Here is a 20,797-nt window from a genome sequence, read left to right on the forward strand (position 1 = left end):
GCCTTCTTCATAGTGTGCGTTTGGACTGGGCAAAATGCATCTTTGTTTGTCTTCCCCCAGTTGTTCATATTTCCCACATATTATTCAAGTGTTGTAACTTTCTGCATGAATATTTAGAAGATCTGTCTGAATAATATTAAAGGACTAGAATCATTAAATTCAGGTTTTCTTCAGTCTTAATGTAATCCTGTTGTGTTTTATTATTTCGAACTTCATTAGAAATTTGGTTCATTGATCTCACATGTTATTTAGTACTATTTAGTAGCTTTATAACCTGGGATCAGCAACTCAATCTTTCTAGGCCTATTTGTTCATCCGAATCATCCTACTGCCTACCCTACAAGGTTATTGTGGTATCGAGTGAGATGATAAAAGCAAGGTTAGCCCCCTCATGAGTGCTCAGTGAGCCCCGTCAGTATCTTGATGACGACACCGCTGATACTCGTGTTAGCTGCTAATAGTGAAATGGCTGTTAAAGGCTGTTGCTCCACATTGAAGCTGGTAAAGCACAAGTGGTGGTCGAGTAGATCTCACTTCCTCTAACTCGGCTGGGAATCCCGATCAGGAGGCAGTTCTAAGGAAGCACCTATGTACGCAGCTCTGTACAATTCAGTGATTCTTTTGTTTTGGAGAGTCCAAAGGGCCAGAGCATGGTGATTACAAACGTATTGATTAGTAATTTTATAAGCTTATAAGTTATTGATCTCAAGTACCTGGGTGAGGATGAATAAGATTTCTTTTAGGCTAGATCAATAATCTGTGTATTCTGATTTATTTTCAAAGCTTTATAGTCTTCCTTTGTATGAGTATAACATTTTATATTCTTCTTATTGATAGGTTGTTTTTAACATTTTTTAATGCTTTTCCAAGGGTCCATGCTAAAATTTTTCTATATACATAGTGTATAAAGGTACATATTACTAGGTATATACATATGAGTCAAATTGCTAAATTGTGAGTTGCACACCTATTTTACTTGACTGGGTATTCCCAAATTGTTTACCAAAAAAAAAAAAGTTGTAAGAATATGCATTCCTACAAGTATTTGGCATTATCAGGTTTTTTAAGGTTTTTAAGTATTCTCATTATGGTTTTAATATGTATTTCTGTGATCAGACTGGTTATCTTTGTAAGTCAATCATGTTTCCTCTTTGTATTACCTGTTCCTGTCTTCAGCCCATTTTGTATTGAGTTGGTCTTTTTCTTATTTAGTTGTGGAAGTTATTTCTAAATTCTAAATGCCAGTCTTTTGTCACTGTTGTGAAACAAGTAATAAGATATGCAATTTGCTCTTCTGGATATTTCTTTTCCAGCTTTTCTAGTTGTTTCTTTGCTCCACTAGGGGGCGAAATTAAGGTTTTAAACTTGTCAAGACTTCTTTTCCTGGTAATTGCTTGAAATTATACTTCGAGTTAAGTTAGAAGTCATTTAGTATGACTCCCTTTTTGTAGTAAAGACCAAGTCCTGTAACTATAAATTATTAAAGGCAGGACTGGACATAGATCCAGTATGCTGTTTTGCTGATGAAGGAAATCGTGGAGAACTGGCCATAAAACTAACATTGTTATAGCTTCAGAATTTTGCGTGCATGCACTTATTTCCTCAGCTGAAGGAACTAAATAGATAGGTGATATTGAAGATGGAGTTCTAAGAGAATGTAGGGCAACCAGCCAATCAACAAACAGAAACATGCACTCAAACCAGATGGAGTACAGCTTATGTGAAGACAGGTGTTGTGTCCGGATGAGGAATGACTTTTGAAAAATTAGCTCTGACCAAACTGGGCTATGTTATCCCATGAATTTGTAAGTTTCCTGTTTGTTGGTGGTTTTGATGCAGATCATGAGTGATCACTAACAGTCATAGAATTTGGGGCTAGGATGTATCTAGCAACTGTTTTATGTAAGTCATTCTTCTTCTTCTTCTTTTTTTTTTTTTTTTCACCTTTTAGGACCGTACTTGCAGCATATGAAAGTTCTCAGGCTGGGGGCCTAATCGGAGCTGCAGCTGGGGACTATGCCACAGCCACAGCAGCACCAGATCCGAGCTGCATCTGTGCCCAACACCACAGCTCATGGCAATGTTGGATCCTTAACCCACCAAGTGAAGCCAGGGTTTGAACCTGCATCTTCATGGATACTAGTAGGGTTCGTTACCACTGAGCCACAACAGGAACTCCAAGACATTCTTTTTATAGGTGAGGAAGTTGAGGTCTGGAAGTTTTGGCTGAGGTAGTTTGTGTCTAAAGTAGACTGGAATCTAGGGTTCGTCCTTCAGGCCAGAGTGACTTCTGCCTTACCATGTTTGTTCCTGTCTGAGAGTGGGAATGAGGTTAAGGAAAGGAGGTTCAAGAAAGGATTGCTGCAGCAGGAAGGAGGAGCCTTTCAGATATTTTCTGCTTCTGCTTCTAGGTTTTCTAGTTCTAATTATACCTTAATCCCTTCTTGGTTTCCCCAGCACATTAAGATTAGTTTTATAGGATTTCTGACATAAGCTACACCATTTATTGACATGATGTTTTTCAGGGTATAGACTCTGTCCTATCCATTTCTGTTCCTAACTCCTGGCCCAGAGAAGGTAATCAATAAATAGTTACTCAAGGAACAGATGCCTGGTATGAGAAAAGAGGAAGCAATAAGGGCAACAGTAGGAAAATATACTTAGGAGATTCTGGGAGGAAGAGAAGGTATTTAAAAGAAGAGAATCATGAATAGGGTTATAGCTGAATGTAATTGCCTTTCAGTTACTATTGTCATCAAAAGTTGAGCGTCATAACGTAATGATGAATAGCATGTGTTCTAATCTCATTGCATCATGTAGAATCTGAGTTTGGGCATGTTTAAACTCTTTGTGCTTCAGTTTATTTGTCTGTACAATGGGGCTAATAATGGTACATTCTTCATGGGATGCATGTTTGTGTGTACATCGCTGAGAAGATGTCTCTCATCTGTAACTAATATGTAAGGTTAACAGTTATGTTATTATTCTTATGTTTTATATTAGTAATGTTAGTATTTGGTATAGTGAAATACTATTAGACTTGGTTTACTGATTTTTTTTGGTGGGGGGTAAGGGTGGGTGACTTTATTCCTAAATATGCTATAATTAGGATTGGCGTTTATCTCGGGTCAGCTATAAATTAAGAATCGATTTTAAATTATCCAAATAAAATTAAAGGAGCCCTGCTTGGATAATCCGAAATTCTAGATAACAGACTTAAGATGACAGTCTGAACGTCTTATAAATCTGAGAGAAATAGGAGTTCTTTTGTGGCACAGCAGGTTAAGGATCCAGCATTGTCAATGCAGCTTATGATCCCTGGCTTGGGAACTTCCACATGCCACAGATGCAGCCAAATAAATAAGTAAATAAAATAAAATAAAAATCTGAGAGGAATAATTTCAGGAAACTACAATTCCACAGAATCAGCTAATTATGGAGCTTTGGGGAAAGGACAGTGCCTCGTGGGTATTTAAATACTATAACACATTTCTATTATGAAAAATGTCCATGTGTGTATTTTGTAGCCAACAGGCTATAATCTTTTCAGAGTAAAGAGTTGACATCTTTTCATGTTGTTGTCAGTCTTGAGATTTAATGACAAAGGGGATTTTTAAAATGGAATGAAATAGGACAAATTTTTACAATGGAATGAAATGGGCTTTTCTTTTCTTTGGTAGATTCTGTCTTGTTCTTTAGTTTATGAAGGGAAAACTGGGTTTGTTCTAGTAGAAGTTATTTAGTGTGTGGGAAGTTTATTTTTAAATGTGGAAAGCCAGACCCAACGCTGTTCCTGTGTCAAAGGAGGCAGTGAGTGGTGGAAGCTGTAGTCTCGACAGTTAGTGGAAACAAGGGCATAGGTAATGGGAACGTCTGAACTGAAGCTCTAAATAAAACTGAGCATAAACTTAGACACTGAACTTGGAAGAAGAGTGTGTTTGGAAATACCACCCACTTGCAGATGTGATTATACAGACAAATGAGAGACAGAAGGGAGGAAATAGTATAAATCTGTTTTAATTATTATGATACTTAGGGAGGTACTGGCCTGTTGGCATTGAGCCTCTTTAATTTCTGAGAATTTTCCCCTTGAATTTTGGCTGTCATAAAACTTCATGACTGTATGGGAGGGTTAAGGTACATCATAGTATTAACCTATCTTCCCCCCCCCCCCCCCCGCCTTCTTTTTTTTTGTTTTTTGTTTTTTTAGACTTGGGAAGATCCCCATCGAAAAGACGAGAGCACAGACTGCTGTGGAGATAATGATCCTATTGATGTTTGTGAAATAGGCTCAAAGGTTTGTTTCATAAACTGAATTATTCTAACATGTGTTCTATTTTATGCATGCCATAAAATTTCAGTTCTCCTTGGCAGGCATCAGTTCTTTGACTCTTCAAAAGTTCTCGCCTGTTGGTCCCTCTGATATCAGTCCTTTTTGTATCTTTACTTTCTTCTCTTAAACTCATGGTTAGTAACTAGCCTGTGGCCAGGCAAATCCAGCTGACCACCTGTGTTTATAAATGACCCAGTTCCCGCCATGTCGTTTAGACGGCTGCTTTTGTACCACAGCAGCAGTTAAGGAGTGTAGCAGAGACCGTACAGTCTGCAAAGTCTGTCCGACCTTTTACAGAAAAAAAATTTGCTGAGTCCTGTCTTCACCCCCCTTGCCCATTTTCCAGACAGGGAGTTCAGCAGTGATGAAAGCCAGCTGGTCCTCTTTTTTCTGTGCCTGCTTCCAAGTTGCTGGGTCCTACTGAGGGCAAACAAAACCTAGAAATTCATAGGTTGCTGCTACCCATAGAATTCTGTGTATCTTTGGTCACATTCCTTCTTTCTCCCATTTATCTGCTGCACTTAATGCTAATACTTACGGTTCTCAGCAGACATTAAACTCCTACTACATTGTTCTCACTCCCAGGAGAACATGTTGTCTTTAATTTTGCAGGAACCAGCAGATAGGCGCTCCCTCACTTTTCCTCTTAGACTAGCAAACCCCTGTGTCTGCAAACACCGTGTCTTCCCTTTCTGTTGCTGTGAGACCAGGGCTTCCCCCTGTGCTCTAGACCCTATCTCTTCCTGCCTCCTGAATGACAGAATGTTCTTAACTCTCCCCTGTCCTTATCTACAGTCTCTCTTTCTTTATTGGCTTCCTCCACTATGCCTTTTCTTGTCTTCCTTTTCAGGAGATTTATAGAAAGTGGAGTTCCTGTCGTGGCTCAGTGGTTAATGAACTCGACTAGCAACCATGAGGATGTGAGTTCAATCCCTGGCCTCACCAAGTGGGTTAAGGATCCAGTGTTGCCATGAGCTGTGGTGTAGGTTGCAGACTCAGCTCGGATCCTGCGTTGCTGTGGCTGTGGCGTAGGCTGGCAGCTACCGCTCCGATTAGATCCCTACCCTGGGAACCTCTGTATGCTGTGGGTGTGACTCTGAAAAAAAAAAAAAAAAAGATTTATAAACAGTGTTTTCAGCAGTCATCTCTAGCTCCTCCTTCCCACTTAATCTTCAGCCTATTTGAAAATCGTTCTCATCCCCCCATCATTTCAATGAAACTGCTCTTACTAAGGTCAGTGGTAACTTTCTTTTAGCTGAATGCAGCAGGCCTTTTCATAATGGGTTTTGTTGAACTTGAATTTTCCTCAGTATTTTATACTGTCAACCTCGTTTTCCTTCTTCAGTCTCTTCCCTTGACTTTGATGGTATCCTAATCTCTTGGATATCCTCTAATTCTGGTTCCTATTGGGTTTCTCGTGCAAGCTCCTTGTCTTCTGCGTGCTCCTTCAACATCGCTTGGCTTGATGGTTGTGCTGCTGCTCACCTCTCTCCTCGTATGGAGACTTCCTTGGTGATACAGTCCTGAGCATTCAGGGTTTTGCTCTCAGATTAATGTCTCCAACTCAAACCTACATTATCAACTGCCTGTATCTTCACTTGGGTGTCTCCCATGCATCTTAAATTCACTGTGTCCAAAACCAAATTCATCATTTCCTCCTCTCCACTTCACTCATTTTAGTGAATGACGTCTCACCTCCTCCCCTCCTCACCTCTAGATTCTTAAGCCGGAAACCGAGGAGCCTTCCTTGATCATTCTTTGCTTGTCTTCACCCCATTAGTCATGATATATTGGTTATATGTGTGTTAAATCTCTTTCTTGCCATTAGCACTGCATGCTAGCTTATCTAGTCTCAATTATATCACACTTGAATTGTTCCTCCTGCTGGCCATTTTCCTTGCTGAGTCTTATTTTCCCTACCATCATTTATTCCAGACTTTTTTCCTGCTTTACTCTTTTTTAGTACCTGCCCCCTCCTTCCTTTCATACTTCCTCTCCTGCCACTCCTCATTTGCACACTGCCCTCCAGCTATTCTGAACTTCCAGTTCATGCAGTGCATCTGCTCTCATCTCACACCCAGGCCCTCACACAAGCTTTTTCCTCCATGTAAAATGGAACATTCTTCTTCCTTCACTTGATTTTACCTCTCCCTTTCACTTTACCCCCTCCCCCATCCCCCCCGGCCATCCTTCAGATCACAGCTCTTAATATCATTTCCTCTTAGAAGTCTCCCTTGACTCTCCATAGATAAAATACTTGGTCTTTGGTCTCTGCTTCCTCAGTACTAACTGCTGTGTTGTTTATCTGATTGTCTCCTCTGAGATGGCAGTAAATTCTGAGGACAGGACACAGGGTTGCAGTGTTAACTCAGGGCCTGGCACAGAGCAGGTGCTTTAATGTAAGATGTACCAAATGGAATCATTACCTGAGTCATATTCTTGTAGTTAAATCAGTTATCTCTGGAAACTCATATGAGCACTTCAGGTCTCCAGAATGTTATTTAGTAGATAGTTTTCTCTGATTCTTTGTCACTGTGTTTTCTTACTGTGTTATTTTGTTGCTCTTTTCTGTCTCCCCTTCTTCCTCATCCTCCTTTCTTATTCCTCTTCCTCCTTTTCTTCTACTTCTTAGACTTTCTTCTTTAGCTTTTTCTCCTTCTGTTCTTCCACTGCATTCTTTTTTTCCTCCTTATACTCTCCTCCCCACACCCTCCTCTGTCTTCTTTTCCTTCCCTCCATCTCTATCTCCTTTTCTGCAGGGGAGAACCACATCCAACTTAGATTTCTAGTTTTACACCTGACAGGGCCAAACAGGGGCTAGCGTTGATGTGTGTGACCCTGTAATTCCTCTCTCTCTCCGGCAGAAATATGGCCAAACTTCTTACTTTCTTTCAAGTTTAAAGTATAGTTTAGGAATTTATTTTTTGCTGTTTCTCTCTAGAAGGGGTAGTAAAGTGTTTAAACTAGGTAGTTTATAAGGAGAAATATAAATATTTTAATGAGTACCTCATCTGTTCTAGACACCATATTATATACTTTGGTCACTTTCCTTTGTCGTATTTTAAGATAAGAAGGATCACTAAATTAGATAATATTACATTGATGGAAAGGTTGTATAGTAGAAAACTTATTCTGAGAGTATAATCCTTGGGGCTATTCAGTTCATAGTAACTATGGATCATTACGTTAATTTAAATCTTTGTGCTGATGTTAGGTGTGAGTAAAAAGATTAAATGAAAGTATCTTATTTTCACTAGTATAAAACTTGTCCATGAACATATAATTAATGAGATTGATAACTGGAAATTATGAAAATCTATGTACCTGAAAAATTGACTTGCCTTGGTTACACTGATTCATTATTGACAAAACAAAGTAATCTAAAAAAAACTTGATATACATCCTTCTAAATAAACCTGTCAAAGTTTCAAATGTAAGTGATTTTTAATAATAAAGTATATATAATTAATGTTGAAGGCATACTTTTGTATTTTACATGGGAAGGTTGATATAGGAGATGTTTTGTACATTATTACTGAAAAATATCAACTACTTGTTGTTTTTGTGTAAATGAAGTATTAATTAGAAATGATCGAGTGAGTATATTTTCGGTTTAATGTTGACCAGAATATTGTGAGGTGTAGGAAAAATTCTTTTGAACCAAGAGCTGCCAAGAGAACATTCTAGAATAATGAAATAATTAGAAGTCACATAAAAGAAAAAAAAATGAACTTATAGGTATTGCAATTGCCGGTAAAGAATATTGATAGCTTATTTTAGAATTTAGTATTTTATAGGTCTGGCTGCTATGTAAAGCCAATGATTACTAAAACAGTTTTTTTTTTTTTTTTTTCTTCCATGGAAACAGAGTTCTTATTTTTGCCTGGTTGTTTTTATCTTTGACCCAGATTCCTTCAATTGTTAGGAGGTTTTTTTTTTGTTTTGTTTTGTTTTGTTTCTTTCGATAATATTTATTTTTCAAGAAAATTTTAGTGATAGTCATACAGATAAAATTAAGCATCAACTTTCACAGTCCTGCTATCCCAGTAAATAATATTGTATTTATCTCTCCCTATATTCTTACTCCTTGGATAAATATATAAGCATTTTTATCTCGTTTTTTTTTTTTTTTTTTTTTTTTCCCCAGTTTTCTGTTACAACGTTGATAGAGTATAAGCTTTCTGGAATATAGCGTTTCCTTTTTAATTTATTTTGGGATAACTGGCTGTGGTAGGCAGAGTTTCTGAAATGGCCCCTCAGGGTTGCCTGTGCCAATAACCTCTGGAGCCTGTGACTGTAGTAAGCTCACTCCCTTGATTGTGTTACCTTACATACAGCACAGTCTACTTAAAAGCAGGATGACTATCCTGGATTTCCCATGCAGGTCCAGTGCAGTTCCCTGAGCCCCTGAAGGTCAGGAGCTTTCTCTGGCTGGTGGCAGAAGAGGAAGTTAGCGGGGAAGTGTGAGAGATGCCGACACACAGTTTCTGGTTCGGCGATGGGAAAGGGGACGTGTGAAAAGGAATGCCCTTGGCTTCTCTTTGAAGAGAGCCGTCCCCGCTTCACATCCAGCAAGTTCGGGGTAGGGGCCTCTGTCCTCAACTGCAAAGAACTGAATTTAAGTGGATTCTTCCTCAGAACCTTCTGATCAAAGCCCAGCCTGGCCAACACCTTGATTTTAACCTTGTCAGGCCATCAACAGAGAATCTAGCCTTGTCGTGCCTGGACAAGTTTCCCATGGGTCTGAAAGATAATTTACACTATTTTAAGCCTGTAGGTTTATAATAATTGTTACACTACAGGGTAATAGGCTTTAAGTGGTTTTACGTTCCATGGTTTTTTACATTGCTTGTGTCTAGTTGAAGTTTAACCTAATTCTTTAAATTCTGAATCAGAATAGAACTTCTGTTGGAGGCCACTAGTATATTATTATTATTATTATTATTATTATTTTGCCATTTCTTGGGCCACTCTTACGGCATATGGAGGTTCCCAGGCTAGGGGTCGAATCAGAGCTGTAACCACCGGCCCACGCCAGAGCCACAACAACACGGGATCCCAGCCGCGTCTGCAACCTACACCACAGCTCACGGCAACGCCGGATCGTTAACCCACTGAGCAAGGGCAGGGACCGAACCCGCAACTGCATGGTTCCTAGTCGGATTTGCTAACCACTGAGCCAGGATGGGAACTCCGAGATATTTTTATAATAGCTTGAAAAAGTATGTAATATAAACCGAGTCTGATTGTGCCTGAAACCTTTGAGGCACACCTGTGTTCTCGTTTCATAATGTCAACTCTTTTTTTTTTTTTTTTAAGGGCCACACCTGCAGCCCATGAAGGTTCCCAAGCTAGGGGTTCAGTCAGAGTACAGCTGCTGGCTTACACTACAGCCACAGCAACTCGGGATCCAAGCCACATCTGCGACCTACACCACAGCTCACAGCAATGCTGGATCCTTTACCCATTGAGGGAAGCTAGGGATCAAACCAGCAACCTCATGGTTCCTACTCCGATTCGTTTCTGCTGCACACGTCGGGAACTCTGTCAGCTCACTTTTGAAACATGATGAATTATATGATTCCCAAGGACTTAGTAACACAATCTGCTGTGTACATTAATTTCCTTTCAGGATAGACTGAGAGTTTTATAATAGAAAATAGGTTTCATCTTATATCCAAAGCAGTTTATTCTTTTAGTTAATGAGACCTGAAATAATATTTACTAAATATGAAGTAAGTACTTAATCACCGTCGAAACAATAGGCCTTTGTTGGAACTCTCCTCTTTGTCTTATGCCTGGCTATGCCTGGCTGGTCCTTAAATGATCTGTAAGGAACATCTTAAAAGAAAGCTTCTTTTAACACCATACTTGTAAATGGGCAAAGGGAAAGGAGCAGAATCTTGGAAGTGGATAACAGACTTAGAACCATAGATAGCAAAATTTTTTAGAGTTGTTTAAGTTCTTTGAGAAGTATTACTCATTTGGTGTCTTTATATGTTCTGCATAAATGTGTTAATTGCTTTAAACTGAATTGAATTGTGGGGTGTTCATAGGAGTTTTATATTTGTTCCTAGGCATCTAATCCTGAGGTTTTGGTTTTATTGAGTGAATTTCCTTTCCGGTTTTTAAAGTGACAAAGCAAGGCAGTGGTTTTTTTCGTCCCTTTCTGTTGCTTCTAAGGTCAAAGGCATTTATTGTTCTGATAAAACTTGATAATCCCCAGAGATGCTTCCTGCTTGTCCTTGTAACCATAAATCTCAAATCTGCTCTTAAGTTGTGTGAAATTTCTAAATTAATTTTTGTGAATAAAAATATAATGATTTAGAATGTGCCTTTTATTTATTTTTTTTTTTTTTTTGCTATTTCTTTGGGCCGCTCCCGCGGCATATGGAGGTTCCCAGGCTAGGGGTCAAATCGGAGCTGTAGCCACCAGCCTACGCCAGAGCCACAGCAACGCTGGATCCGAGCCGCGTCTGCGACCTACACCACAGCTCACGGCAACGTCGGATCGTTAACCCACTGAGCAAGGGCAGGGACCGAACCCGCAACCTCATGGTTCCTAGTCGGATTCGTTAACCACTGCGCCACCACGGGAACTCCCAGAATGTGCCTTTTAAAATTATATATGGGAGTTCCCGTCGTGGCGCAGTGGTTAACGAATCCGACTAGGAACCATGAGGTTGCGGGTTCGGTCCCTGCCCTTGCTCAGTGGGTTAACGATCCGGCGTTGCCGTGAGCTGTGGTGTAGGTTGCAGACGCGGCTGGGATCCCGTGTTGTTGTGGCTCTGGCGTGGGCCAGTGGCTACAGCTCTGATTCGACCCCTAGCCTGGGAACCTCCATATGCCTCGGGAGCGGCCCAAAGAAATAGCAAAAAGGCAAAAGGCAAAAAAGAAAAAAAAAAATTATATATGTTTCCCAGTAATTCTGATAGACACCCCTGCCGCTGAGGTCTCCCGCAATAGTGTCAAGGCTTCTCAGCTTCACCACTATTGACATTCTGTTATTTGTGATTGTACTGTAAAGCATCCATGGCCTCTTCCCAGTAGGTGCTAATAATACCTCCCCAGTTGTGACAGCCAAAATTGTCCCCAGACATTCCCAGATGTCCTCTAGAGGGCAAAATTGCCTGTGGTTAAGAACCAGTGATCCAGTTTATCACTGAGTTAACCAGTATAGCCAGTCTTTCATTGATGATTATATGGTAACTTCTACTTGGAACATTTTTGTTTTATAAAGGATCTTCTGGCATGAGGCGTAGTAAGTCTCTTGAACAAGATTTAAACATTTAAGAAAGGAGACTTTCTTTTTTGTATTCATAGTGTCTAATATAATGCTGGATACTTAATAGAGCCAATACATTTGAGAGTCTGGTTAATATAATCGTGCATATTCTGCTAAAATTGGTATAAAGTTTAGTTTATATAGTCACACTAATATTTTGTGTGAACTAATTACAGATTTTCACAGATTTACATTAAGATCTTAAAGTCATTTTGCAAATGTTCTGAAAGGATTTAATTTTTATTAAGATCTATTTTTCCTCTCAAGTAATTTCAAGACACAACAGTGACTTTGTTTTGCAAACCTTGATTTCCAAATGTAAAGCTGCATTTTGAATCACGAAGCATGTGTTCAGATTTCAGATTTCTGTAGCCAACTAAACCTTTGAAAGTAAAAGGCTGTAGAAAGAATGCATGCTTATAAACTTGGCCTTGGCAATTTGAAGGAATCACTGAAATAAGTTTCTTTACAGAAGAGACATCTACTTCAACATCCTGCTCTTTCTTGGTTTCTCTTAAAATCTTTTTAAAACTGGAGTTTGCGTCGTGGCGCAGTGGTTAACGAATCCGACTAGGAACCATGAGGTTGCGGGTTCAGTCCCTGCCCTTGCTCAGTGGGTTAACGATCCAGCGTTGCCCTGAGCTGTGGTGTAGGTTGCAGCGGCTACAGCTCGGATCCCTCGTTGCTGTGGCTGTGGCATAGGCCAGTGACCACAGCTCTGATTCGACCCCTAGCCTGGGAACCTCCATATGCTGCGGGAGCAGCCCTAGAAAAAGGCAAAAAGACAAAAAAAAAAAAATCTTTTTAAAACATTTTATGAAACCTGCTTTGTATTTTTAACATATTGATAATTCTTCATTGTCATTCATTATCTTCCTAAGGTTATATTTGGTTATGTTAAAAACTTTTTATTAGTAACTGATAAATAAGATTTATGAAAAAAGGTCCTGTGGAGCAGTTTCAAAAGTTTCTTGTGTCTCTTTTTACCCCCAAACAGCAGAAGTCAAATTTATATTATGTCATGATAAATAAACATGGGTTTATTTTCTGTTTAGTATGAGTTTCTAGGCCTAGTACATTAAATTTTAAGATCTACAAATAACTTCAATTTCCCAAAAAGGATCAAGATACCTGTTTTAAAAAGAATATCACCAAAGACTTTATGACTGTGTTTATGTTTTTAATTATTAAAGCTTTATTAAGTTTCAGTCTATAGTGCTTTTAATCTTTCATATGGATTTTTATGACATATGAGTGAACTTCTCCAAGGCCTCACAAGTGCTGAATTTCTTTTCTCTTTAAAGGTTCTTTCTCGGGGAGAGGTTGTTCATGTGAAGATCCTTGGAATTTTGGCTCTTATTGATCAGGGTGAAACAGATTGGAAATTAATTGCTATCAATATGAATGATCCTGAAGCCTCAAAGTTTCATGGTACGTCTGTAACTTTTTAGAAACAGAAGTAAGCCAGTGTGTCATTGGAATTCCTAGAATTTAAAAGGCGTCCATGTAAAACACAATGTATATATTTGGGAGTTAAGTTTATGTTTTGGTTTTTTATTCTCTCTCTGTGGACTGTAAGGGGCAATCCAGGACAGTTGTGTCTGGGTTGTGTCATATTGCTGGGAGGAGCGTAAGAAAGGAATGTGGGCAGACACAGGTACTTCAGACTATGAAAGAGCATCCTACGGATTCCATTCCTTTACCTCCTTCTCTCCCTCCCTCCCTAATTTTCTTTCTTAAATCTCTCGTTTAGTCATTGGAGTAACAGGAAAAAAACTAAAGGAACCTTCATCAAGGACATGAACTGTTTCTATATTTAGTTTCTATTCTGCCTTGTTCAAATGAAGGGAAAGATAACTGCCCTCTAATGATGGTTTTTGTTTTGTTTATTTGTTTTGTTTTCCTTTTTAGGCCCACACCCAAGACATATGGAGGCTTCTGGGCTAGGAGTCAAATCAGAGCTACCGCTGCTGGCCTATACCACAGCCACAGCCACACCAGATCCAAGCCACGTCTGCGACCTACAGAACAGCTCACGACAGCGCCAGATCCTTAACCCACTGAGTGAGACCAGGGATCAAACCCGCAACCTCATGGTTCCTAGTCGGATTCATTTCCGCTGTGCCACAAAGGGAACTCCACAAAATTTCGGTGTATAGGAATTTAACAGAAATGGCTTGGGATGATGGAGACTTGACTTTCTTTAGTGTCAGACAGACTTCAGTTTGAATTCTGGCTGTGCCACTTCCTACCTGAATGACTTTGGCTAGGTTATTTAACCTTTCTGAATTTTAATTTGCTCATCTATCAGCGGAGGTAATTATACCTGCTTCTGAGGTTACTGACAGTATACGAGATGATTTGCTTAAAGCATCTGGCTGTCACATATCAAGTATTGAATATATGGCCACTATTATTATTCTTTGACCATTTTTCCCCCTGTTTTTCTAACCTTTTTCCTTTCAATTTCATCCTTATTCAGGATCCTTTTTTTTTCTAGACCTTATTCGTATCTCAACTTGAAAATGTGCCATTACTGAATTGGCCGAAACTCATTAACACTTACATTTTTAACCTCTCTTAATTTATGTGCATGTGAAACCTTTTCTTGCACATGAAACAGCAAGGGGAATTTTATGCCATTCTTGCTTGTAATTGAGAAAGGAAGGGGGTCTGATAGGGTAAAGTACATATAACCTCAGGGTCAAAACTGAAGCATGAAAACTGTGGTTAAAATATGAGACTTGAGCCCCTAAACAATATGGATTTTTTATCGGTCTCATTATTTTACCCTGGGTTTCTTTATTATCATATTTCTAATGTAATATAATAGTAACAAGAGTAAATAACTATCCAGTTAAAAAAATGTGTAATGGATTAGCTGCTTCTCAAGTGAGAACTAAAAATGATATAACAGCCAGCGAAAACAAACCATCCAACTAATCCTTTGTGATGTGGCACACTAAAGTCATGAAACTCCTCTGAGAAATGTCCCCTTGGACTGGAAGCCTAGTAAAACTCGTTTTTAGCCCATTGGCTGCTGGAGATGTGATTTAATATCTTAAAACTCCCTAGCATCTGCCAAACACTGGTGTCTGTCCTAGTGCATTGTTGTATTTAATTTAGAAGAATCTCAGGTTTTAAATAACTTGCCCAAGTGTGCATGTTTAGTAAATAGTAGAACTCATTTCCGGTCTGATTATATAGTCCACTGTTGATTTTCTGTACTGTACTGAGCAATTCATATTTGTAGCATTTTATACAGTATTTGTGACTAGCAGTCTTGAAATCAGTTACATAAGCTAAGTACCTTACACCTAGAGTTTCCTAAAGTTTAGAATGAGAAATTTCAGCTATTTTCACCTTTTTTCTGTTTGTACCCAGAATGGAGATAGATTTGCACTTTGGCATCATCTTTAAATGTCTTGCTTGTGCAGAAAGACATGCAGAGATAGGTACTAAAGCCACTTCAGGTTGAGATGAAATTCTGAGACTAGCGTAATTAAAATAAGAAATTGTTGTTTTGAAAGGAAAAAAGGACTTTTTCCCCATTACACAGAAAGGAATACATGTATTCTCTTCATCTTGAGAAAACCAATGCTTCTTCATAATAAGATTTTAAAATTTGAGAATACTAGACAAGCGTAACTGACATATTTTGCTGTGAACTGATTGATGACGTTGTGCTTTGTGTTTCTATCTAGAATGAATAAGGTATATAGGGGGAACGGAAATTATTTAAGAATATTTGCCTCTGTCAACACTGGGTAGTGCCATTGCCCTAAGTACTCTTACATGTCTAGATTTTGTAAAATAAGTTCTGCAGTTTTAAGAGTTGTAAGTGTTTTCTTTTATGACTAGTTATTCCTTTTATATGCATATTACTATAATATATTCCACATTTTTCTCTTATTTTATAGTGACTCAGGAAAAAGTAGATGTAGGCACACGTTGAAAGGCTGAAAAAATTACAGTATAAATGTTTTTCTTTTTTTTTAATCCTAAATCATGGAATACGAGGTAACCCTATGTAACAGCTTTTATTTTTAATTTAAACTCAAGTTTTGGTGTGTATTTATCATGTCTCTCAAACATCATCCAGCTGTTCTCTGAAACTGTTCCAGACAAAAGGCAGGATTTCCTGCTGCTTAAGCAAATGTTACTGGACAGAAATCATTCCTAATCTTTTTTTTCTTCACGACTTAACTTGGTATGTTGTCTTTGTTTTCATTAGCCCCTTCTAAAAGGGGGAATCGATGGAGACGAGAACTGAGATGCTTGGAAATTGCATGGGTTAAAAGCTTCCTAAATTTGTGGAGAAATTTTTATAAAATTAGTTTGTATGACTCGATTACAGTATTTGATAGTTTTATCTTGTATCTTGATAATCCATCTTCTAAAGGTGCCTAACATAATTCAGGAGGCGCTTAAGTATTGTAAGCACATGGCTTATTTTATGTGATGTTACAGGTTAAAAGTAGAACCTTGGTAAGATTGAGGAGGCCTCAGAAATAAAGAAAAAAATCAACTTCTTGATTTTGAGATAGGGGAAATGCCTCATAGCAGACTTATGGTTTTAGTATAATAAGATAAAAATACATATTTGGAGTCATAGGATTATATAAATATTAGCTAGTAGATATTTAAAGTTTGGTGCTGTTCTCAATTTGGAAATGAACCGTATTTAATCTTAAATCAGGCAAGTTTTAAACATTTTATCATGTGTCCCTCCACAGGTACCTTCTGAAATCACAAACACAAGATCTTGGGTGGTGCTTTCTTTTTTTCTTTTTCGGGCCTCACCCGTGGCATATGGAGGTTTCCTGGCTAGGGGTCTAATCAGAGCTGTAGCTGCTGGCCTACGCCACGGCTATCGCAATGCAGGATCCGAGCCACATCTGCAGCCTACACCACAGCTCACAGCAATACCAGACCTTTAACCCACTGAGCGAGGCCAGGGATCAGACCCTCCTCCTCATGGTTACCAGTATCGCTGAGCCGTGATGGAAACTCTTTTTTCTTTTAATTATAAAAAAATCATCGTGTACTTGGAGGTGAAATCTCAGAATTATAAGAAAGGTATGTGAAGTAAAAAGTAGCATTCTCCTTCCCACTCCTCACCACTTCTGCAGCCTTACTTTTCATATCTTCTTCCCCATGTGTTTTTAGTTGTCTTGATTGGTTACTTCTCTTCTATAAACATGTGCTCACTCCTCCATCTCAATTTATGTCTTTACCTGTTGACTCAAGTTGCTGCTTTGAAAGATTAGGAGTTTCTCAGTTGTGTTACCTTATTTCTTCTCCTGTTACCTTAACAACTCTAGGTGTTACACTTGGAGCTGTATTTATTGCTTCATTACTTTTGAAGAGTAGCTCATGGCTGCTCAGTGTGAAGCTGGGTCATTGAGGCCTCTGTACTTCTTTCCTTCTCTGTGCCTGGTAACCCAGCTTCCCTCAGCTACTCTATGAGTTCTACAGTGTCAGCATTTATAATGTGTTAGTTCTGTTCTTTCATTTAAACTGTTTTTCATGTTTTTGTCTCTTGAATCTGAAAGCTGAAAACTAATAAATCGAGTTTACAGTATTTATATAAATATTACTGACTGAGCTTATCGTACTACTTACTGAATGATCAGTTTCAGACAGGCTGTATTTTCAAGCCTTCTTCATCGCTGTCATCATGGGGTTTCTTTTCATCGCCTTTCTGAGTTATTAGTTCTATTCTTAGGTTTTTTCATGTCCTCTTCTTTACTTTCCTTTTTCATTGTTAGCTGGTGTACATTTTCCAAAAGTTTTTTTCAGAAAATGCATAGGGGACTGATTTCATACTTGTCATAGTCCATATATGTCAGAAATTGTTTTGTTTTGTTGGTTAACTTCTATTTAAATAACTTTAAAATAGCAAATGCAGTAACTAAATATAAATTACTGTATATGACTTGCAATTTCTACCACAAAGGAGTGATTTTTTTAACAAGTTAAATGTTTATTGGAGTTCCTGCTCTAGTATAGTGGGTTAAGGATCCAGTGTTGCTGCAGCTAAGGTGTAGGTCATAGCTGTGGCTCAGAGTTGATCCCTGGCCCAGGAACTTCCATATGCTTCCAGTATGGCCAAAGGAAAAAAAAAAAAAATTAAACATTTTTCATCTATACTTCTTGACACCTTTATTTGACAGGAGGAAAGATTAAAAACATGTGGGGAAGGGGAGTTTCCGTCTTAGCTCAGTGGAAACCAATCCAGTTAGTAACCATGAGGATACAGGTTCAATCCCTGGCCTTGCTCAGTGGGTTAAGGATACAGTGTTGCCGTGAGCTGTGGTGTAGGTCACAGACACAGCCCAGATCCTGCCTTGCTGTGGCTGTGGCATAGTCTGGCAGCTATAGCTCTGATTAGACCCCTAGCCTGGGAACTTCTGTATGCCACAGGTTTGATCCAAAAAGCAATATATATGTGTGTGTGTGTGTGTGTGTGTATGTATGTGTGTATATATATATATATGTATGTGTGTGTATATATATGTATGTGTATATATATATATGGAAGGGTAGCTATCTGGAGATGTTTTCTAAATTCTGTAATTTTCTGAGGGTGTATCTAGCATAAAAATTTGATAAAGAAATTTTTAAAATTTTCTAATTTTTCCTACATTTTTATTGTTATTTAGACATTTTTGAAAATGTCTCTCCTATTTCTACTGCCTTAAAAAGAAGCTGTTTTTTGACATGGTCAGTATGTTTTCTTTTTCAAAAACAAATGTCTATTTTAATTTGTAGACAATATCTTTGTCCTATCTATTTTTTGTATATTCATCCAGACACGTTTATGATTCTGCAAGGAAGTTCTGGGGTTGTTTTATTTGTTAAGAAATAGCTTTTTTGATCCCAATGAACGTGTACAGACTTTGGTAGATTGTAGTAATATCCTATTTTAATGCTTACAGTTTTTTTTTAACTTTGATATGAATGAACTAAAACTAACCATTGCATCAGAGAACTCATTTCAGTTAGAAAAAAACTGTGTTTGCTGGCTGTATTTGTGTAATTTATAACATTATTATTTAAATCTTCGAGTTTTGCTTTCTGAAACTGGAGTAGCCACTTTGAAAATCTAAAAATGTCTAAATAACATTAGGAAAAAAATTCCTGGTACTCCTTGATGGAAAATTGGTCACTTTGGCTGGGTCGCTAACACCTGGAGAGCACTAAGACCGTTTATTGCACTGTAATGAAGTTTCAGCTCCTCATGCTCTGAATGATACCTTATTGGCCTGAAAGAGTTAATAAGCCTCCCAGGGCACCTACATTGTTACTGGAAAATACCTCCGCTGTTAGGGATAATAGCACTTGGTTATGAAATAACCAAGTTCAGAGCTTTTTAAGAAGATTGAACAGCTAGGGCATATGTAATTTCTTTCTTGGTTAAATTAACTACCTTCTATAATATAGAGCTTCAGCTATTCACCAAACAGAAGTTTGAGCTTCTTCAGAACTGCCAATGATGCCTAAGCACCTTAGGTCAGCTGAAGTAATGTGGTGAGGGGTTAATTTAGGCCTAGAAGCTGTATGTCAACTTGGAGAACAATATTTCTTTTGTTTGGTCTTTAAATAAGTAAAAACACTATTGTCTGTTGTCCTGTAATAACTGCTGCCTATGCAGTGACGTTAAAGTTTTTTGTTTGTTTTTATTTTGCTTTTTAGGGTCATACCCTTGGCATATGGAGGTTCCCAGTTTAGGGGTCAAATTGAACTGAGCTGCTGGCCTACCCCACAGCCGTAGCAACGCTGGATCGGAGCTGCATCTGCAACCTACACCACAGCTCATGGCAACACTGGGTCCTTAACTCACTGAGTGAGGCCAGGGATCAAACCCACATCCTCATGGATCCTAGTCTGGTTTGTTACCACTGAGCCATGACAGAAATGCCAATGTTAAAGTTTTAAAAAATTAAAAATTAAAAAAAATTAAAGTTGAAATAATAATACTGATGTAGATACATTCTAGGATGAATAAATTACATGAATAATAGGAATTATTTCAAAAAGGCGGTTGGGACTTTTTCAAAGTCCTATGTTACACTTATCATGAAATTATCAGAATTTATATATATTTCACATCTGCAGAATTTTAGCTTACATTTAGAGAAATTTAAAAGTCAAATAAGGAGTTCTCGTTGTGGCGCAGTGGTTAACGAATCTGACTAGGAACCATGAGATTGCGGGTTCGATCCCTGCCCTTGCTCGGTGGGTTAACGATCCGGCGTTGCCGTGAGCTGTGGTGTAGGTTGCAGACGCGGCTCAGATCCCACGTTGCTGTGGCTCTGGCGTAGGCCGGTGGCTACAGCTCCGATTAGACCCCTAGCCTGGGAACCTCCATATGTCGCCGGAACGGCCCTAGAAAAGGCAAAAAGGGAAAAGAAAAAAAAAAAAAGGTCAAATAAAACTGCATAGTTTCTTTTATTTATTTTTTTTTCAAGGCAGGAATAAACACCTGGAAATCAAATCTGTTAAACACTTCACTTCTAGCGTCCTTGCAATTATTGTTTTAAAAATAAGCCAGATTAATATGGTATTTGATTTCCTTACTTCCTAAATTACAAGTTAATAGTAAGTTGGTAGTGTCATCTAAGAAAAAAAAATAGGGCATGGCATAGTAATCTAGTTCATGTAAGATGTGCTAGTGTTACCTTTTTTCTTTTTTTTTCCCCCCTGGTTAGGAAACTGAGGCACAGGGCGGTGGCGGGGTGGTAAATGACTGCTCCAGAGGCACACACACGGGCGCCATTGGAATCCACTTGGGCTCCGGAGCCCAAGCTCTTCACCGTTACCTCCCACCATCCCTCTGAAAAGTGTTTGTGGCCTTGGAAGGTTTTGCTTTCTGGGAGTGCTGACCACTTGCTCTTAAATAATTTCGGCATCGGTGGGATAATTATGATTAGAGGTCCCAGTAAAAAGATGGCTCTTTTGATCTTCATTCCTTTGATTTCATTAATAGGTATAGCTTAATAGGTGTGGGTGTGTAGGGATGGGTTGTGGGAGGAGGCAGTTGAGGGATAGGGACAAATTGAGTAAAAGGTACAAATTAATTACTGGGACTCTTTTTGTCTCTTTTGAACCTTAACCTCTTCCAGTGTTTGTTTTTTGTTTGTTTTTTTGAGGTTTCGATCTTATTCCTGTGATGT

General features: G+C 38.6%; 1 protein-coding gene across 3 annotated transcripts in view; it reads left to right on the plus strand.

Annotated features, from left to right (window-relative positions):
• PPA2 (pyrophosphatase (inorganic) 2) overlaps positions 1–20,797 on the plus strand; it is an 84,317-nt gene that overhangs the window by 31,682 nt on the left and 31,838 nt on the right. For 2 of the 3 annotated variants that reach the window (XM_021101713.1, XM_021101714.1), the window contains 2 exons: positions 4,211–4,297; positions 12,923–13,049. In XM_021101713.1, the coding sequence (XP_020957372.1) occupies positions 4,211–4,297; positions 12,923–13,049 (214 nt within the window). The remainder of the gene's footprint in view (positions 1–4,210; positions 4,298–12,922; positions 13,050–20,797) is intronic. The other variant, XM_021101715.1, reaches the window with a different exon arrangement.

The sequence above is a fragment of the Sus scrofa genome, chromosome 8 (assembly GCF_000003025.6).
Source record: "Sus scrofa isolate TJ Tabasco breed Duroc chromosome 8, Sscrofa11.1, whole genome shotgun sequence".
NCBI classification, from domain to species: domain Eukaryota; kingdom Metazoa; phylum Chordata; class Mammalia; order Artiodactyla; family Suidae; genus Sus; species Sus scrofa.